This window comes from Guyanagaster necrorhizus, assembly GCF_019112545.1.
Source record: "Guyanagaster necrorhizus MCA 3950 unplaced genomic scaffold BT62scaffold_22, whole genome shotgun sequence".
NCBI classification, from domain to species: domain Eukaryota; kingdom Fungi; phylum Basidiomycota; class Agaricomycetes; order Agaricales; family Physalacriaceae; genus Guyanagaster; species Guyanagaster necrorhizus.
The window spans coordinates 452326-467389 of record NW_025064901.1 but is presented as its reverse complement, the minus strand read 5'-3'; the positions used below and the strand labels follow the sequence as shown (position 1 = coordinate 467389).

Here is a 15064-nt window from a genome sequence, read left to right as displayed (position 1 = left end):
GAGGGAAGAATTAGGGACTGTGGGAAGTTTGGATTGGTCCGGAACGGAACGGTCGATCTTATCTTATCAGCGGATGCAACTTACATAATCTATATTACTCTATGTTACATCCTCTCAAGTGGTCGAATGCTCAATAGCCTCATCGCAGTAGCCAGGACATCTCGTGCAGAATCGTACAGCCACATCCTCGCCCTCGCTTTCTCTATATCCTCTTCTCCTTTGACCACCACCGTCTCCCACGCACTGGAGATGGCGTGACTGAGCCTGAACGCAAACGTGACCACCCCACTAGGCTCGTGTGTTTTCAGCGCGACTTTCACTACATCCGGATACGATCCCAAGAGTAAAGCAATGTCACGAGCGTGTTTAGATTGGGTCAATGTTTCAATGTTGATCTGCGATGGGGGAGGAAGCGGAAGAAGATGTGGATTTTTCCGGCCAATAGATGCAAGCCGGACATGCGCATATTGAAGGTAAGGACCCGTATCACCCTCGAAAGATTTCATTCGGTCCCACGTGAATGTGTAGTTGTTGATTCTGCACATGCCATAAGAAGACACACAGAATGTAATAAGGTCCATCGACTCACCGTTTCGCAGCCATGTCCTGTATTTTCACACCGGTGATACCAACTTCTCGACTCGTCGTTTCTGGGTCCTCTATAGCGGAATACTTGTCTTCATTCTTTTGCATCTGCTCATGCATCACTTGGGCAGCCTCCTTGATAATTTGATCCAAGAATACGACAGTCCCTTTTCGTGTACTCATGCCTTCAACAAGACCGTAATTGACATGCTCAAGAGATTTGGCCCAGGGGAATTCTAGAAGCTGAAGAATCTTGAAAAACTGTTGAACATGATGATCTTGCTGTGATGATATGACATAAATCATCTTGTCGAACTTGTACTTTTCATATCGTTCAATGGCACCTCCGATATCCCGAGTGAGATATATCGAGGTCCCATCTGCGAAGAATTGTAAGCATCAGACAAATAATGTGGAGACACGACGTACCTGATTTTCGGAGAACAGCTTTTCCGAGCTTCCACTTCTCCAAGTCTACGAGTTTGGCACCATCAACACCAGTGATAAGGCCCATGTCCTCAAGGCGAGCCTGTGCCTTGTCCTGCCATTCCCTTCCAACCATACTCTCGCCCGTGTATACGTCGAACTTGACATTCAATCGCTCATATTCCTCTGCATATTTTTTGACGCTTAATTCTCGCCAAACCCGCCAGTTTGTGAGCGCAGTCTCGTCGCCATCCTCCATCCTTTTGAACCATTTACCTGCCTCAGTTTTGACCTCTGGGTTGGATTCTATATCCGCGTTAATCTTGACATATATGTCGAAAAGGTGCTTGATCGCGTCCTTTTCGAGTTCCTCCTGGGATCCATATTTCTCGAACCCTACGGCGATAAGACCAAACTGAGAGTCCCATCAAATGATGTGAGGCGTGGAATAAGATTTGCACTGACTTGGGTACCCCAGTCTCCGAGGTAATTCATAGAAACGACGTCCCACCCACAACTTTTGTACAGGTTGGCGAGAAATGCACCAATGATTGTACTTCGCAGATGGCCGACATGAAAGGACTTTGCGATGTTGGGTGAGGAGTATTCGATGACCAGCGTTTTTCCCTTGCCGGAGATATTTGTGCCGTACTCGGGCTCTCCAGAGGGAGTATTGTGAGTGAGGGTATGGATTTGGGTAAGGACTTGTCGGATAACGGTCGAGGTGGTCAGCTGGAAGTGAAGAAAGGCTTTGTCGTGTGTAACAGAGGCGACGTATTCATCTGGTTGAAACTGGAAAAGATCAGATTTGAATAGAAAAGACAAAACGACCACACACCTGCGCGATGACTTTTGCAGCGAGCTCATCGACCTTGCCTGGCAGACGGAATCGAGGAAGAGCAACGGTGAAATCGACACCTTTTTTGCCGTAGTCAATGCCCGAGTATGCCTGCTCTATGGTCAACGGGGGCAGAGCATCGGCCACCCGCCTTGCAATTGCTATCCTGAAGGTATCGAGGGCGCATCGAGACGGATCGGTGCCAAGAAGGGAGGGAAGAGACGAAGCCATCCTGTAAAAGAGACGAAGGCGTCGCAGTCGAATGGTGTTGAAAGGAGCCACAACTGGTAGTTATTCAAGAAAAAATAAAAATGATATCGATTGGAGGAGTCATTGATTAGCACAGCCACTAGGTACTCTTAGTCATCTAATCTTGGCAGAGTATCGGTCAGAATCTTTTCTCCCAGTGCCAACTGCTTGAAGAGCATGTATGCCCTCTCTAGATCGTCGTTCACGATAACATAGTCGTGCATATTTGGTTCCTTGGCGTACTCAATCTCCCTCACTGCCGTCGCCAGCCGCTTCGCCACCGACGCTTCCGTTTCTGTACCCCGTCCTTTCAATCGCTCGCGCAGCGATGCCATGGTCGGGGGAGAGATGAAACAGTACACCGGATTGAGTGATGTCGCCTTGATTTGTTGTACACCCTAGCAGAGGTTCGAAGAACGCTATGATCCTAGCATAATCAGCACATACCTGGGCCTCGATGTCAAGAATACACCGCCGTCCTTCCTTCTCTACCTCTCTGACAGTCTGAAAGCTCGTTCCGTAAAAGTTTCCAGAGAACTGCGCGTGTTCGATAAAGGCTCCTTGTCTGATGAGCTCCTGGAACTTGTCCACCGTCACAAAGTGGTACTGTTTTCCATCAACCTCGCCTGGTCGAGGGTTGCGAGTCGTGTCTGGGCCCTTTCAAGGCTTCTTTTCAACAATTATGACAATAGGAGGGACCCACGAGAAACGCTGAAACCGAATTTATCAGGATATTCTGCAAACAGCCGTTGTAAAAGAGTGCTTTTGCCGACGCCAGAAGGGCCGGAGAGAATGAGAGGACGGAGGAAATCCGGGAGCATCGAGGTGCTGGTTAGATGATGGAGGGAGTGTAAGTTACAATCAAAGATAGAATGTAGATGTCACATGCTACCTTCCTTTGCTGTCACACTTGTGGATCATATGTGTGTCACGCTTTCTCTTCTCTCCTGTCGCCTCCCTTCCCCGCCTAAAACGCCCTACCGTCCTCTTACCCTTTCTCCATCCCGCTGTATTCGAGCCACCCCGGGGCACGCCTTCGTTTGTCGAGGAACTGTCTTTATCCGGTACTAAGGGCTGGCCTCCGCAAAATCCTTGCCTCTGCTACCTTTACGTCTCATCAGCAGGTGCTGTATCTTGAAACGCGGTAGCGACGAGCTATCATGGGCGGAGTCTGTTGCCGGCCGCAGGTGTGATTCGTTTGAGATGCCAGCGACGACAGCTCATCCTAGTCTATCTTTGCTCTACTAGCCGATTGATTTTGATGGCGAGGTCAACCTCTTCCACTTTGTTCTCTTACGATGCGTAGGAAAGGGCGCCTTTGGCAAGGTACTCCTTTTCATTTTCAAATATCTTTATTCTTAAAATTGTCATATCTACCACCGTTTGCAGGTTCGAGTCGTCCAGCACAAACAGACAAGGGATCTTTACGCCCTCAAGTACATAAACAAGTCGAAATGCGTGAAGATGAAGGCAGTTCCTAATGTCATCCAGGAGAGGCGGCTCCTCGAGGAGGTGTGCATGTTTCTTACTGACTCGCTATTAACCGACTGACTCGCCGTCCAGGTCGATCACCCATTCATCGTCAACCTCCGCTACGCTTTTCAAGACGATGAGAACTGCTTCTTCGTGCTCGATCTCATGCTCGGTGGTGATTTGCGATGTGGGTTTGGAACCTTCAGATCTGGAGTACACAATTCAACGACTGATGTATTCTCAGTTCACCTAGAGCGGCTTGGATCACTGGAGGAAGATGTTGTGAGATTTTATGTTGCCCAGCTCTCGTCCGCTATCGCGTTTCTCCACGACATTGGCATAATGCATCGGTCTGTATTCCGCTTATGCGCTGTACGTTGGACTTGTGTGTGCTAACTGGCACTGGCCGACTAGGGACATAAAACCTGATAATATTCTATTGGACGAAAAAGGGAATGCTCATCTGACAGATTTTAACATTGCTGTTCACTTCAGCGAGCGGCGGCTGAACGGCATTGCAGGCTCCATGGCGTACATGGCTCCAGAGTGAGTTCCCCATCTCCGACTCGTATTCATTTTTTTTTTCCATTTTTCTCCTCTTTTTTAGAATTCTCGCTAAGAGGGGCTATACCTGCCATGTCGACTGGTGGTCCTTGGGTGTCTGTGCATACGAGCTTCTCTTCGGACGCCGACCTTTCCGAGGACGGACAAACAGCGACTTCACATACAGTATAACGAAGGATCCTCTAAAGTGGCCTGAGGATGCAGAGAAGAAGTGCAGTAGACCCGGCATGCTTGTCCTCAAAGGGGTCAGTCTCCTATATGCCCATCTTGCCCTTGACCTTACCAGTGCCACAGCTTCTGGATCGAGATACCTCTAGACGATTCGGATGTAAGCCAGACGGAGAGGGCTATCAGGAACTTCGCCGACATTCTTGGTTCAAATCTATTGACTGGGATACATTGGAAACAAAAGAGCAGATACCTCCATTTGTCCCTGATGTGAGTACAACACACGGCATGCCTCTCTTATCCTAACGACATTGTACAGGCGAAGAAAGCCAATTTTGATGCATCTCACGAATTAGAAGAGCTTTTGTTGGAAGACAATCCGCTCAAGGCAAAAGCCCGTAAAGCCAATCAAGATAACCTTAGCATTGAAATGAGACAGATGGAAGACAAGTGCGCTCCTTTTGACTGCTCCCTCCTTTTACCCATTTTGACGATTGTCGGACTAGGTTCACATCATATGACTTCAAGAAAATGCAGCGACGTTCGTATTACCCACATAATCAACACCTAATATCCATGGCTACCGCAACGTCGTCTGGAATGGCATCATCACGACCTACCACACCTGCGAATGAACTTCGTGTGGACAGTGGGATCACGATTAACAACAATTCCATGGATATCCCCACACCCGATACTGACGGAATACCCCAGGACAAAGAACTGCTGTCAGAGAAGGATTACCGGTAACCCTGTACGTACTTTGTCCTGTCGTTCGTCCCCTTTGGCTCACACAACAACGTTTCAACAGCAATTATGCATCTTTTTTTCATCGTGTACATGCATTTTCTATCATTTTCATCTATCGGGCCCTCATCATCTCTGCGCATCTCACTCATATTCACGTTCTCTTGTCTTGTCGTGGGTTGACATTTTCCTGCTTGTTACGTCAGTGACTTGCTTACAATTACCTGTCTATAACTGTCGCTCACGCTTGGGTCCCTGTCTGTTATTTTTATGGTCTTAGTAATACGGCTTTAGCACCGCTGTACGGTTGTGGATTCGGAGATTATCGAACAAAGTATTTTATACCCTGATTTAGTAGACTCGTGTCACGAGACTGAACGCGATGTCGTTACTTCGGTCCGGCCACGCTCTGACAGCAACCGCCGTCATGGATTCCTACGACTCGGAAGAAGACACGGACGATGTCGACGATGAGCATGACAGAATTGATTTCTCCTTGTGAGTGAACTTTGGCATGATGCGGCAGCTGATACCGACGATGTCAGTTTCACATCGCTGCTCACCGCCATCTCCCAAGTTTCACACAGCAAGAACACAATTGCATCCCGTTCAAAAGCAGATCATCCAGCCTTGAATAAATTCCGTCTTTGGGTCAACGCGTTTCGCAAGCGCTACCCCAATCCCGCCAAGGGTACCACAGCAATTGTTTTCCGACTCCTGTTCCCCGATGAAGATGTCCGTCGCAAGTATGACATGCAAGAGAAACAGCTGGCTCAAGCCCTCCGCGACGCCCTTGCCACTTCTAACCCCCGTTTACTCAAATGGGACCAGGACGGAGCTTCTGGCTGTCTTGGGGCAGAAGTGCGGCAGGTCATGGATCAAACTTCCACAGTGAGACTCTATGAACGTTTCCACAGAGAGGGAAATCCTCACTGACCTTACAGATTGACCCAGAAGAGCCTAGTCGTCTCACAATAGATGAAGCTGATATGTTTCTCGATGAACTAGCCGCGATTTCTGTCTATTCTCATGATTCTGTCCGCTCCAAGTATCCGTCTGCAATACGGCGGAAGAGGAACCATATAATTCGCGAAATATACTCGACGCTGTCCGCCGTTGATGCTTCTTTTCTTACACAGATCATCTTGAAAGATCTCCGTCCGTTATTGTATAGTTCCAATTCACGTCACTACGCCGACGCCCTAAAGAATTACAATTCAACGTCAATCCGAGCTCTTACTAAGGAGGATGCCATGAAAATATGGGATCCAACCAAGTCTATGCTACAGTCCTACAGTCATGCTGCAACCCTGGAGGACGCAGCTGCCGCTTTTGAGAACGGAGTAACGATATCCGCACCGAGATTGGGTACGCCGATAGAGGCACGTTTCTGACTAAGAGCTCCTTCTCCCATGTCTAATTCCATTCCTTTATAGATCCCGAAGTCTTGGAAAGGTCAAGGATGCTCACACGCTCTCTCTCTTCTCCGATCAGCCAAAGTGGTCTGGGTGGAAACCAAGTATGATGGCGAACGCGCGCAGATACACGTCGAGGTATTGCCGAGCGGTATCCCCAATATCACGATATTCAGCAAGAGCAGGCGCGATTCCACTCAAGACAGAGCCGCGATCCATTCCATAATCCTTGACACTCTTAGGCTCTCTGACGTCAAGCCCCATATTCAGATCAAGAATATCATACTAGATGCGGAAATGGTTGCACACAATGGAGTGCGCATTGATGGTACTCATTTGAATGCAATACAACTGACCATGCTGACTTCTTTGCATAGAATTCTGGAGAATTCGTAAGCTCATCGAAAATACCGCTGTCGGCCCTCGTTCTAGAAGAAGGGCATCTGTTATCTTGTTAGTTTTCCGCATCAGTATCCGTTTGACTCTTCTCATCACTCATCAGGGAAAGTCAGTCTTCACTCTTATCTGATGTTGGCAATGAAGAACGACACCTTGCCCTTGTTTTTTTCGACGTACTCTATCTCAACTCAGTGTCCCTGCTTTCTTCGTCTTATAGAGATCGGCGAAGGATTTTGGAATCGATCATCAAACCCATACCCGCCTATGCCATGCTTTCTGACCGCATTCCGATTTTGATGCATAACCCAGAAGAAGCCGAGGCTAGATTTCGCCAGATATACGCAGAATCAATTGCTGACTATCAAGAAGGAGTCGTTCTAAAAGCGGATGATGGTGGTTATAACAGAGCAGGATGCCCTTGGGTCAAACTGAAACGAGACTATATTCAAGGTTATTCGCATCATTCCGCATATATACCATCTACCCAACTTTGTCAGGCCTTGGAGACACAGTCGACTTGGTTTTTCTTGGTGCCGGATGGGCCAAAGATCGCAGTCGAGAACTCGATGGTACCATCCACTATCCCTGGCTTCCGGACCTTTTCTGTAACTCTTTTCCAACAGTGCCAACGGACACCTTCACAACATTCTATATCGGTACTCTCAAAAATTCTGAAGAGCTAAAGCATAACGTACGCACCTCTCCAAATACTTCGATCAGAATTTCTGAAGTTATCAGTAGCTTAATGTCCAACCAACCTTTCTCGTCCACTTTATAGCCGAGTATGGTCTGGACCGAGACTCCCTAGAGCACATCAATTTCTGTATCAAAAGTTCTGAACCGGTTTCGTATTCGTTATTACACAAAGTACGTTGGGTCCTTACACAGTCATCGTGCATTAAGATGAAGTCTATGTAACGCAGTCTGGACAACAATTGCCGTACTTGTTTGAGTTATACCAAGGTTTACATCCACCATCATTTCTTTTGCGGTGCCCTTTGCTAGTAGAAGTCATGGGAGCCAATTTCACGAAATCGGAGGGCTGCAACGTCTGTATCTTCTTGTGGATACTCCATATGTATTCTAACCCCATCTCTGTAGGAATACGAGTTGCGTTTTCCTAGAATCTTGAAGGTCTATCGGCCTGCCGAACGATCTTGGAGAGACGGGGTCAATCGCAAAGAGCTTTGCGAGATCGCCAGGAAAGCTGTCGGTAGGGACTCAAAATACAAAGATATTGAGGACGAAGCTAGGACCATTTGGAACTTGCCTACATCTCCGAGCGCAAGAAGCTCCGAAAGAAGGGAGGCAAGGATTGCTATGTATGAGAAGAAGCTCCTCGATCGAGATCGCAAACGAAAGGGAAACGCGGGGTTCGACTCACTTCCGACAAAAAGGTCAAGAAAATCCGATACAATCGCTACCGTTGCTGCCTCCTCACCGCGGGTCCCTTTGCGCATGACAACAAACGTCGTTCATCTTGAATCTCCCATCGTTGGTCCACCGACTCCCCAATCACTGGAATCGCAACGTACAAAAGCCTCTCCATCACCTTTGCTGCAACTTGAAGGCGATTCCGAGGCTGAGTTTTTGCAAGAGTCCCTTATCTTCTTTGTCAAGCATCCTTCTTGTGCGGACAGTCTTCCTTTCGCACCCCAGTGGAAGAAGCTCGTTCCATATCATTGCCGTGTCCACGCCTTGAGCTCTTTGCTAGATGGATGTGGATGGCAAGCAGATAGCGAACAGCGCTTCTCACCGTGGGCTAAACGAGGCGTAATTATCATTGACAAGAGTCGTTCTGCAGCAAGAGACTGGGAAGCGTACGTTAATGAGAGCATGGCCAAGCGCAAAATGTCCTTGCCAACGAGAAAGCCGATATGGGTATTTGATGGTTCTTTACCAGTGACGATCCTCAAAGGGCAGGCCTTGTATGTTTTCTCCTAGCTTTCAGCTTCTTGTGTATTGTTTTCCAGACTTGGACTAATTGTGTCCTTTACTCATTTGCCACCTCTCGCGTGGCTTTCTTTGCAATCTGTTCGTGCTGTCTCATCCCTCCTTCAAGTAATGTCATTTGCCCCTTCACAAGCCTGTACACTTCCCCTTCATAGGTGCCTTCGACCTTGTCGCATGATTAGTGCCGTCACTATCATCCTCATCTCCATTATCCAGCTCGCCTTCGACGACGGCCTGCATGAAATATCGTTCATGCGTCACTACCAGCAGCGCGCCCCCGAAGTGCGTCAGGGAATCTACCATTGCGGTGATTGTGTCGCTGTTTAGATGCGTGGTGTGGTGCCGCAAAATCTTCTTCTCCAGATCCCAACCGAAGACAAGCAGCCAAAGCTACGCGGACTTTCTGCCCACCGGAAAGCTTAGACAATGGCACATCAGACACTGTTGGCCCAGACAAGCCTAACGAGCCAAGAATCCTACGCGCTGCAGATTCGCTCAGTGCGTTTGGTGGCAGTTGAAGGAGGTGTGACAACGCGGTTGCAGTGGGTTGGATGGTCCCTAGCTCAGTGACGTTTTCAACTTCATGCTGTGAGAAATCTGCCATCCTCAAGCGCGGATGAAGATTGATAATTCCTCGTGTGGGTTTGAGGATCCCTATTGCAGCAGGGGTGGTTCAGAGGGAAATGTTAATTTTACCGGTGGATCCATTGTTGGAATCTCAAAGACTACCCTGTTCTTCGGATGACACCCAGCTAAATCTCTAGCTTAAACCTCGTTCCTCTCGCACTGATTTCGAGGCCTGAGGTATTAGAGATACAGAATATAAAAGGAAGAAATACATATAGTCTAAAAGGCCTTCCAAGTTCCAACTCGGTTAATTTGTCAAATAGCTACAAGCACATAATGAACATTTCCTTGCAGCTTGAGGTTTGCACTGGCAAGTATTTTCCTTTCCGCCAGTGGACATACATATATCATATACATCGATCTTATGGATGTCCGAGCGCGGAACTGGGACGGAAATCGGTCCGAATTTCCGAGGGGCAGTTAGCCAAACAGACACATACGTGCACCGTCGACAGTGCTTGAGCGCGACACCCCTCTTGTTCTTACCAGCATCCTCCCGCTCCTTTTTCCGGTACCAAATGCGGCCATGTCTTTTTTTGGATTCGAACAAAGTGACCTAGAAAAAGAAAAACAGCGCTTCCTTGAAGGAGGCATCCAGGACACGGAAAATTTAGCTGTCTTCACTTGGGGAGAAGAGAGCTACGATGGGCTAGGTGATGCCCTACAAGAAGGTGGCGATGACCTAAATGATGAGACCTTTGGCAGTACTGGTGCCGTTGGTGAGTGCTGTTGTCGTTATCGCAGTATCGTGTGTAATCATGGCTACGTCGAAGGCAAGGACTTCGATTTTTCGAACACAGGCGGCTTGCATGATTCTGTTGCGTTGCCTGGGTATCCAGAAAGTTCAAAGGACCCATTGAATCAAGAGAATCCTGTATTTCAAACCAAACAAACTGTTCCTGCTGTTCAGGTTCAATCATGTACGCTTGCACCTGCTGAATCCTCGGCTTCAATCTTACCCCTGTTGAATTCAGCCTTGAAATCAATTCCTTCACGCTCATTGGAGTCTCTGTGGGATGACAAGTCTCCGTTCTCTGTTCTTCCTCGTAATAATGGTACTGCTCGGTCAACTTCATCTTCCTCTCCATTTGCTTCGCAGCCAACAGCAAGAGGCCTCCAGACCTTATCTCACGGAGTTTCACAGCCTGGCGTACGCACCTTGGCCGAAATAGAGGCTGAGATGCGTGCTGCCACTCAGCAATCCAGAGAGGTCACCGTGCATCGGGAGAAACTGCTTCGCAGACAACAGGAAGAAGAATACTTACGAGAACAAGAGCTTCTTCGGCAACAACAAGAGGAGGACGAATACCTGCGCCAAGAGCAGGAACAGCAACGGCAACGCTATCTGTACCAACAGGAGCAACTGCAAATACAACGTCTGCAACAGCAGAGGGAGCTCCTGCAGCAGGCACAGAGCACACCTCCTCCACGCATGCTTCCTGTGTCACAATCTCCCCGATTCCTCGAACACCAGAGACAGATTCTCTTGCTGCAGCAGCAACAAGAACAGCAGCAGATCCTTCGACTCCAGGAACTGCAAGAGCAATTACGCATGGAAAGCTTGGAGCGACAATTGCGCGCACAACAATTGAATAATCTCGGGACTCACCACCGTCAATTGTCAGGTCGGAGTATATCCCCTCAACTCCAGCACCAGCGTCGTCAACGATCGCGTTCCCCTCCCGGGACTATCCCATTGCAAGATAATCTTTCTTATCATCCCCAAAATATCCAACTTCAGCAACGGCTTCTGTCTGAGATGGCCCAGGTCGAATTTTTGCGTGATATGCAAGGATCAAACTCTGTGGAGCAAGAAGCTTTGCGTATGGAGGCTATGCGCAAGATAGTCGAGGCAGAGAAGTTGGAAGAGAAGCGGCGAAGACGTGCTGCCAAGATTGCTCATATGGTTCATTCATTTCCCTGCTGCTCGTCCCTTTCGACTGCTAATGCCGAATTACCAGTCTAGATACAACGACCTTATGACCCAATCGGATAAAGACTTCATCACTCGGATCCAAGTTTCTCAACTAGTCACTCAGGATCCTTATGCTGATGACTTTTACGCCCAAGCTTATGGTGCCATCATTCGTTCACGGATGGGTATTCACTCTCAGGACGAACGAGTGTTGAAATTCGGGTCCAGCGGAGGTATAGGCTTGGGTATCGCCCCCAAGGGAGGTCATCGAAGGCAGAGCGCCATGCAGAAGATGGAGCAACAGGTGGAACGAATTGTTAGCAATGCTCGACGCCGCGAGGAAGAGAAGGGTTTACACTGTGAGTACCTTAGTCACGGCATGCCAAAGCTCTTCTTGAAATATCCTTCAAGCACTCCATAGCCTGCAGGGCGCTTTAGGAAAGACTTCTGGACGAAGTTACAAAGCTGCTCCTCGCCAACTTCTCCAAGTAGATTCTGGCAGCGCGTCTTCGTCACCTACGTTGTCTCATGCCCATGCGCATATCTCCAAGCAAGATTCAATCGATGCCAAAAACAAAGGTAAGGAAGAGGCTGCCGCCGAAGCTGCGAAATTGGGGCGAGAAGCACTGGGAAACGCCGCTGATGTTGGTGCAATCTGTTCCATCCATATATCGGTGTTGCTGACATTGGATGGTAGACCTCATCAGACCTCATCCGGAAGGACCCGTTGAGTAGAAGAGAGATTCTGACGTGTCTGGAAGATCTGCATGATTTGGTACTGAAGGCGGAGCAACTCAAGCAGGAAGAGCCCTTACCTGAAGAAACGCAATTCTATTCTGAGTGGTAGTTATACCGGTGATCATGTGCTGCTGTTCTCTCCTGACGCTTCACACCAGGGAATACGAGTATTCGGGGGTAGTAGACCAAATGTGGAACCAGCTGAAAGTGATGGCACCTATCGCCACAAGGTCAACTTCACCGCTGTATATTTTCACCCTGTATTCATGTTCACTTCTTAGTGACCCACACCCGTTCATGTCCCTCTTGAGTGTGGCCAAAGGCAAGCGGGTCCTCTCCCGCTTGGCGCGTCACTTCGACAATCAGCAGATGCTTACGATGTTGACTCTTCTCATTGCATGCTTCAATCAACTAGATGTCTTCAAACAAGCACCACTGTTGGACACCCTTGAGGATACACCAGAACGCGTAGAAGTAGAGCGACAGACGAACGCCTTCCTGAGCAACGTGCTGCATAGCATCGTTTCTGTTATTAGCAATGGTAGCTTGCGGCTTGTCACGGGCCTTCTTGGATTACTATTGGATCGGAATAATGTTTCGGAAGTTGCACAGACACAAGTATGTCTTTTGCCTTGTCTTCATGAGGGCCTCACTAAAGGTGTCTATAGCCTGGCCTTTCGCTCCTGACACTGTTTCTCACACGAGTCGAAGTCATTAAAGAAGGTGCGGCTGTCCTAGAGACCGAGTTACCAACCGTAGAAGACGCAAATCAATGGTATTGTATCTGCATCGTTTCCAATATGGACCATCCTCCTCATCTCAATTGCAGGCAGCTCATGTTCGACCACATGTTTGAGCAACTCACTCCAGATTTTCCCCTGCTTTTCCCTTCTTCAAGAATCGTCGCTCGTGGGTTTCATCTTAATCAGGCGACTATCGCCGTAGACATCATTGATAGGCCAGTCTGGCAATTCCTCGCCGCTTTGGCCCTTCATGCGCTTCCGGAACAGCAGCCGATCTTGGTACATTCACTGCGTGAGAAGGTTCTCGAAAACGTCGTCGGTGCGAAGAAGGGCTGGGTATCAGACGAGCAAGAAAGGCGGGCAAAACTACATAATGTTGATCTCTTTTTGTCCGCCCTTGGTTTGAGTAGTTCGCAGATTGATTTGTAGTGTTTGTTGTAATTATTTATCGTGCGTTAAATGGTCCAGTGCTCAAGTGAAGGGCAAGATATCTCAATCGTCTCGTACGACTGGAGATGATCTGAACAACGAATCTCCCTGGTGGCCATTGCATTGCGCTCTTGTCTTGGGGAAGGATGTTTGTCTTGTTCTAAGGATTAGGCCATCCGGTCCTTGGCCAAGTCTTTATTGGTGAATTCTTTCTAGTGGCACTATCACGCCGGCGCCTATGTGAATAGTCAATAATTTATTCACGTTTATTGATCAAAATATTGTGTTAAGTGGAGTCTGTAAGACCATCAGCGACGCCGCACCTTTCGGTGTATACGGCGTTGGAGATGTCCTTGGACAAGGTTACTAATACGTGTGCGACGCATTTCCATCTTTCATCAACAGATTTCCTTGGGACCGATATTAATGCGAAAAGATGGGTTAGAAGCGAAGAAAGACTCTACCACTTGAAGAAGACCTCTTTCTTTCAGGACAGAACAGGAATTGTGTATGGTTGCTTCGAAAGGCTTTAAGAGATCCCCTGATACAGAGTAGTCCAGTGCACAGAGTTTAACCACCACTTTCCGCAGAAATCCCATTGCCGGTAGTGTCAAAGCCCGATCAAAAGCTCGCCATCTAGCGGCTTGGAAAAAAGCCGCACAACCTGGTGAATAACCCCAAACCTTCATTTCTACCACAATTGTCACCACTTGAATTCGACATTCGCACTGCAGGATCAAGAACATGTCTACCCACCACTGCAATTGCGTAGAGCAATCCAGGATGGTCACCGTCAAATATTTGAGGTAGGATACATCAAGTGTCTGAATCCTCCCTGCCAGTGTCATGGCCGCGGATTGGTCAAACTGGAATAAAAACGTTCGCTTGAAAGACGTGCAAAGATAAGATTGTCCAAATATCAGATGTTCGAGGGAAGGACAACCCGTCATGATGGATCGGACAGTGCCAACATCATAGTTGCTACATCCATGAATCTTAAGCACTTTGATGCCCTGCAAGTATATCAAAGGATGGGGCTGGTTCAGAAGGCTTTGGACTATGCCGGTGCTGTTCTCCATATCCATGCTCAATTCGCATAGCTTCGGTGGAATCACAGGCGACGGAAACGGAAGCTGGGATACGGAATACGATTGGATGAATGTTCCGAGCGACAATTGCTTCAAGGAGCGGAACTGAGATATGACTGAAAATAGCTCAACGCTGCTGGCAAAACAGACTCGGTCGAGATACAGCGAAGTTATGGGCATTGAGATTAGGGTGTGGTGTAGGGTGGGGTATTGCTCGGCGAGGAAATATCCCCATAGCATGGATTGGACCCTCAGCTCCTTCACATTAATGAGCATCTTCAGAAGGATAGCCAGGTCCCTAGCCCACTGATCGCCAGTGAATTCCCCCCCATGGATACGAAGGACGAGGATAAACTCTGGGATATCCCTCGATGACTGCACCAGTCGATATAACGACTGATAGGATTTTGGGTGAAATGTAACATCTCTGAAGAGGTGTTTGCAAGCACGAGAGCGTAAGAGACGACTGGCGGCGCAACATGTAGCTAGAGATGGCAGATCACACCTGAGCTCATCGACAATAGCGTCAAGAAGCTCCTGAGGTGGTGGTGCTAGAGCCATGAAAGAGCGTTCGAAAGAGCGAGGCAAAGACCAGCAGATGCCACGTCTTCATCTTTTACCTTGGATTACCCCAGATATACTGCAGATCCGTAACAAGTCCTCGCTGTTTAAGCGAATCGATGGGCTGCGATAAAGACGGCCGCAGC

General features: G+C 48.3%; 6 protein-coding genes across 6 annotated transcripts; 3 read left to right on the top strand and 3 right to left on the bottom strand.

Moving 5' to 3' along the window:
• Positions 1-104: 104 nt before the first annotated feature.
• Positions 105-2080, bottom strand: BT62DRAFT_902538 (arginyl-tRNA synthetase; the record flags this gene model as incomplete). The annotated part of the gene is made up of 5 exons (XM_043183496.1): positions 105-537; positions 590-965; positions 1015-1426; positions 1477-1803; positions 1850-2080. The coding sequence occupies 5 exons, from the start codon at positions 2078-2080 to the stop codon at positions 105-107; spliced, it is 1779 nt and encodes a 592-aa protein (XP_043037186.1).
• A 128-nt stretch (positions 2081-2208) lies between these two features.
• BT62DRAFT_902712 (guanylate kinase) lies at positions 2209-2919 on the bottom strand (the record flags this gene model as incomplete). Its single annotated transcript, XM_043183501.1, has 3 exons — positions 2209-2496; positions 2546-2748; positions 2802-2919. 3 exons carry the CDS (start codon positions 2917-2919, stop codon positions 2209-2211), a joined length of 609 nt encoding a protein of 202 aa, XP_043037185.1.
• Positions 2920-3258: 339 nt separating this feature from the next.
• BT62DRAFT_902592 (kinase-like protein) lies at positions 3259-5053 on the top strand (the record flags this gene model as incomplete). The annotated part of the gene is made up of 10 exons (XM_043183499.1): positions 3259-3285; positions 3347-3424; positions 3488-3610; positions 3662-3758; positions 3816-3921; positions 3986-4117; positions 4179-4380; positions 4430-4573; positions 4623-4753; positions 4810-5053. The coding sequence occupies 10 exons, from the start codon at positions 3259-3261 to the stop codon at positions 5051-5053; spliced, it is 1284 nt and encodes a 427-aa protein (XP_043037184.1).
• Positions 5054-5232: 179 nt separating this feature from the next.
• BT62DRAFT_325260 (uncharacterized protein) lies at positions 5233-8901 on the top strand. Its single transcript, XM_043180503.1, has 12 exons — positions 5233-5251; positions 5331-5548; positions 5596-5941; positions 5995-6432; positions 6487-6793; positions 6843-6918; positions 6968-7314; positions 7362-7433; positions 7488-7555; positions 7606-7731; positions 7788-7913; positions 7966-8901. The coding sequence occupies exons 2-12, from the start codon at positions 5433-5435 to the stop codon at positions 8806-8808; spliced, it is 2865 nt and encodes a 954-aa protein (XP_043037183.1). The 5' UTR covers positions 5233-5251; positions 5331-5432; the 3' UTR covers positions 8809-8901.
• A 1069-nt stretch (positions 8902-9970) lies between these two features.
• Positions 9971-13269, top strand: BT62DRAFT_921842 (uncharacterized protein; the record flags this gene model as incomplete). The annotated part of the gene is made up of 10 exons (XM_043184349.1): positions 9971-10163; positions 10218-10364; positions 10419-11350; positions 11406-11718; positions 11771-12003; positions 12057-12202; positions 12256-12327; positions 12379-12715; positions 12766-12872; positions 12927-13269. The coding sequence occupies 10 exons, from the start codon at positions 9971-9973 to the stop codon at positions 13267-13269; spliced, it is 2823 nt and encodes a 940-aa protein (XP_043037182.1).
• Positions 13270-13667: 398 nt separating this feature from the next.
• Positions 13668-14918, bottom strand: BT62DRAFT_1009036 (uncharacterized protein; the record flags this gene model as incomplete). Its single annotated transcript, XM_043177507.1, has 1 exon — positions 13668-14918. The coding sequence occupies one exon, from the start codon at positions 14916-14918 to the stop codon at positions 13668-13670; it is 1251 nt and encodes a 416-aa protein (XP_043037181.1).
• Between the last annotated feature and the right edge of the window lie 146 nt (positions 14919-15064).

Coding starts and splice junctions, on each gene's coding strand:
- BT62DRAFT_325260 (XM_043180503.1), top strand. CDS start 5,433: ATGTCGTTACTTCGGTCCGGCCACGCTCTGACAGCAACCGCCGTCATG. Junction 6,794..6,842: donor CAATGGAGTGCGCATTGATG/GTACTCATTTGA, acceptor TTCTTTGCATAG/AATTCTGGAGAATTCGTAAG. Junction 7,315..7,361: donor GAAACGAGACTATATTCAAG/GTTATTCGCATC, acceptor CAACTTTGTCAG/GCCTTGGAGACACAGTCGAC.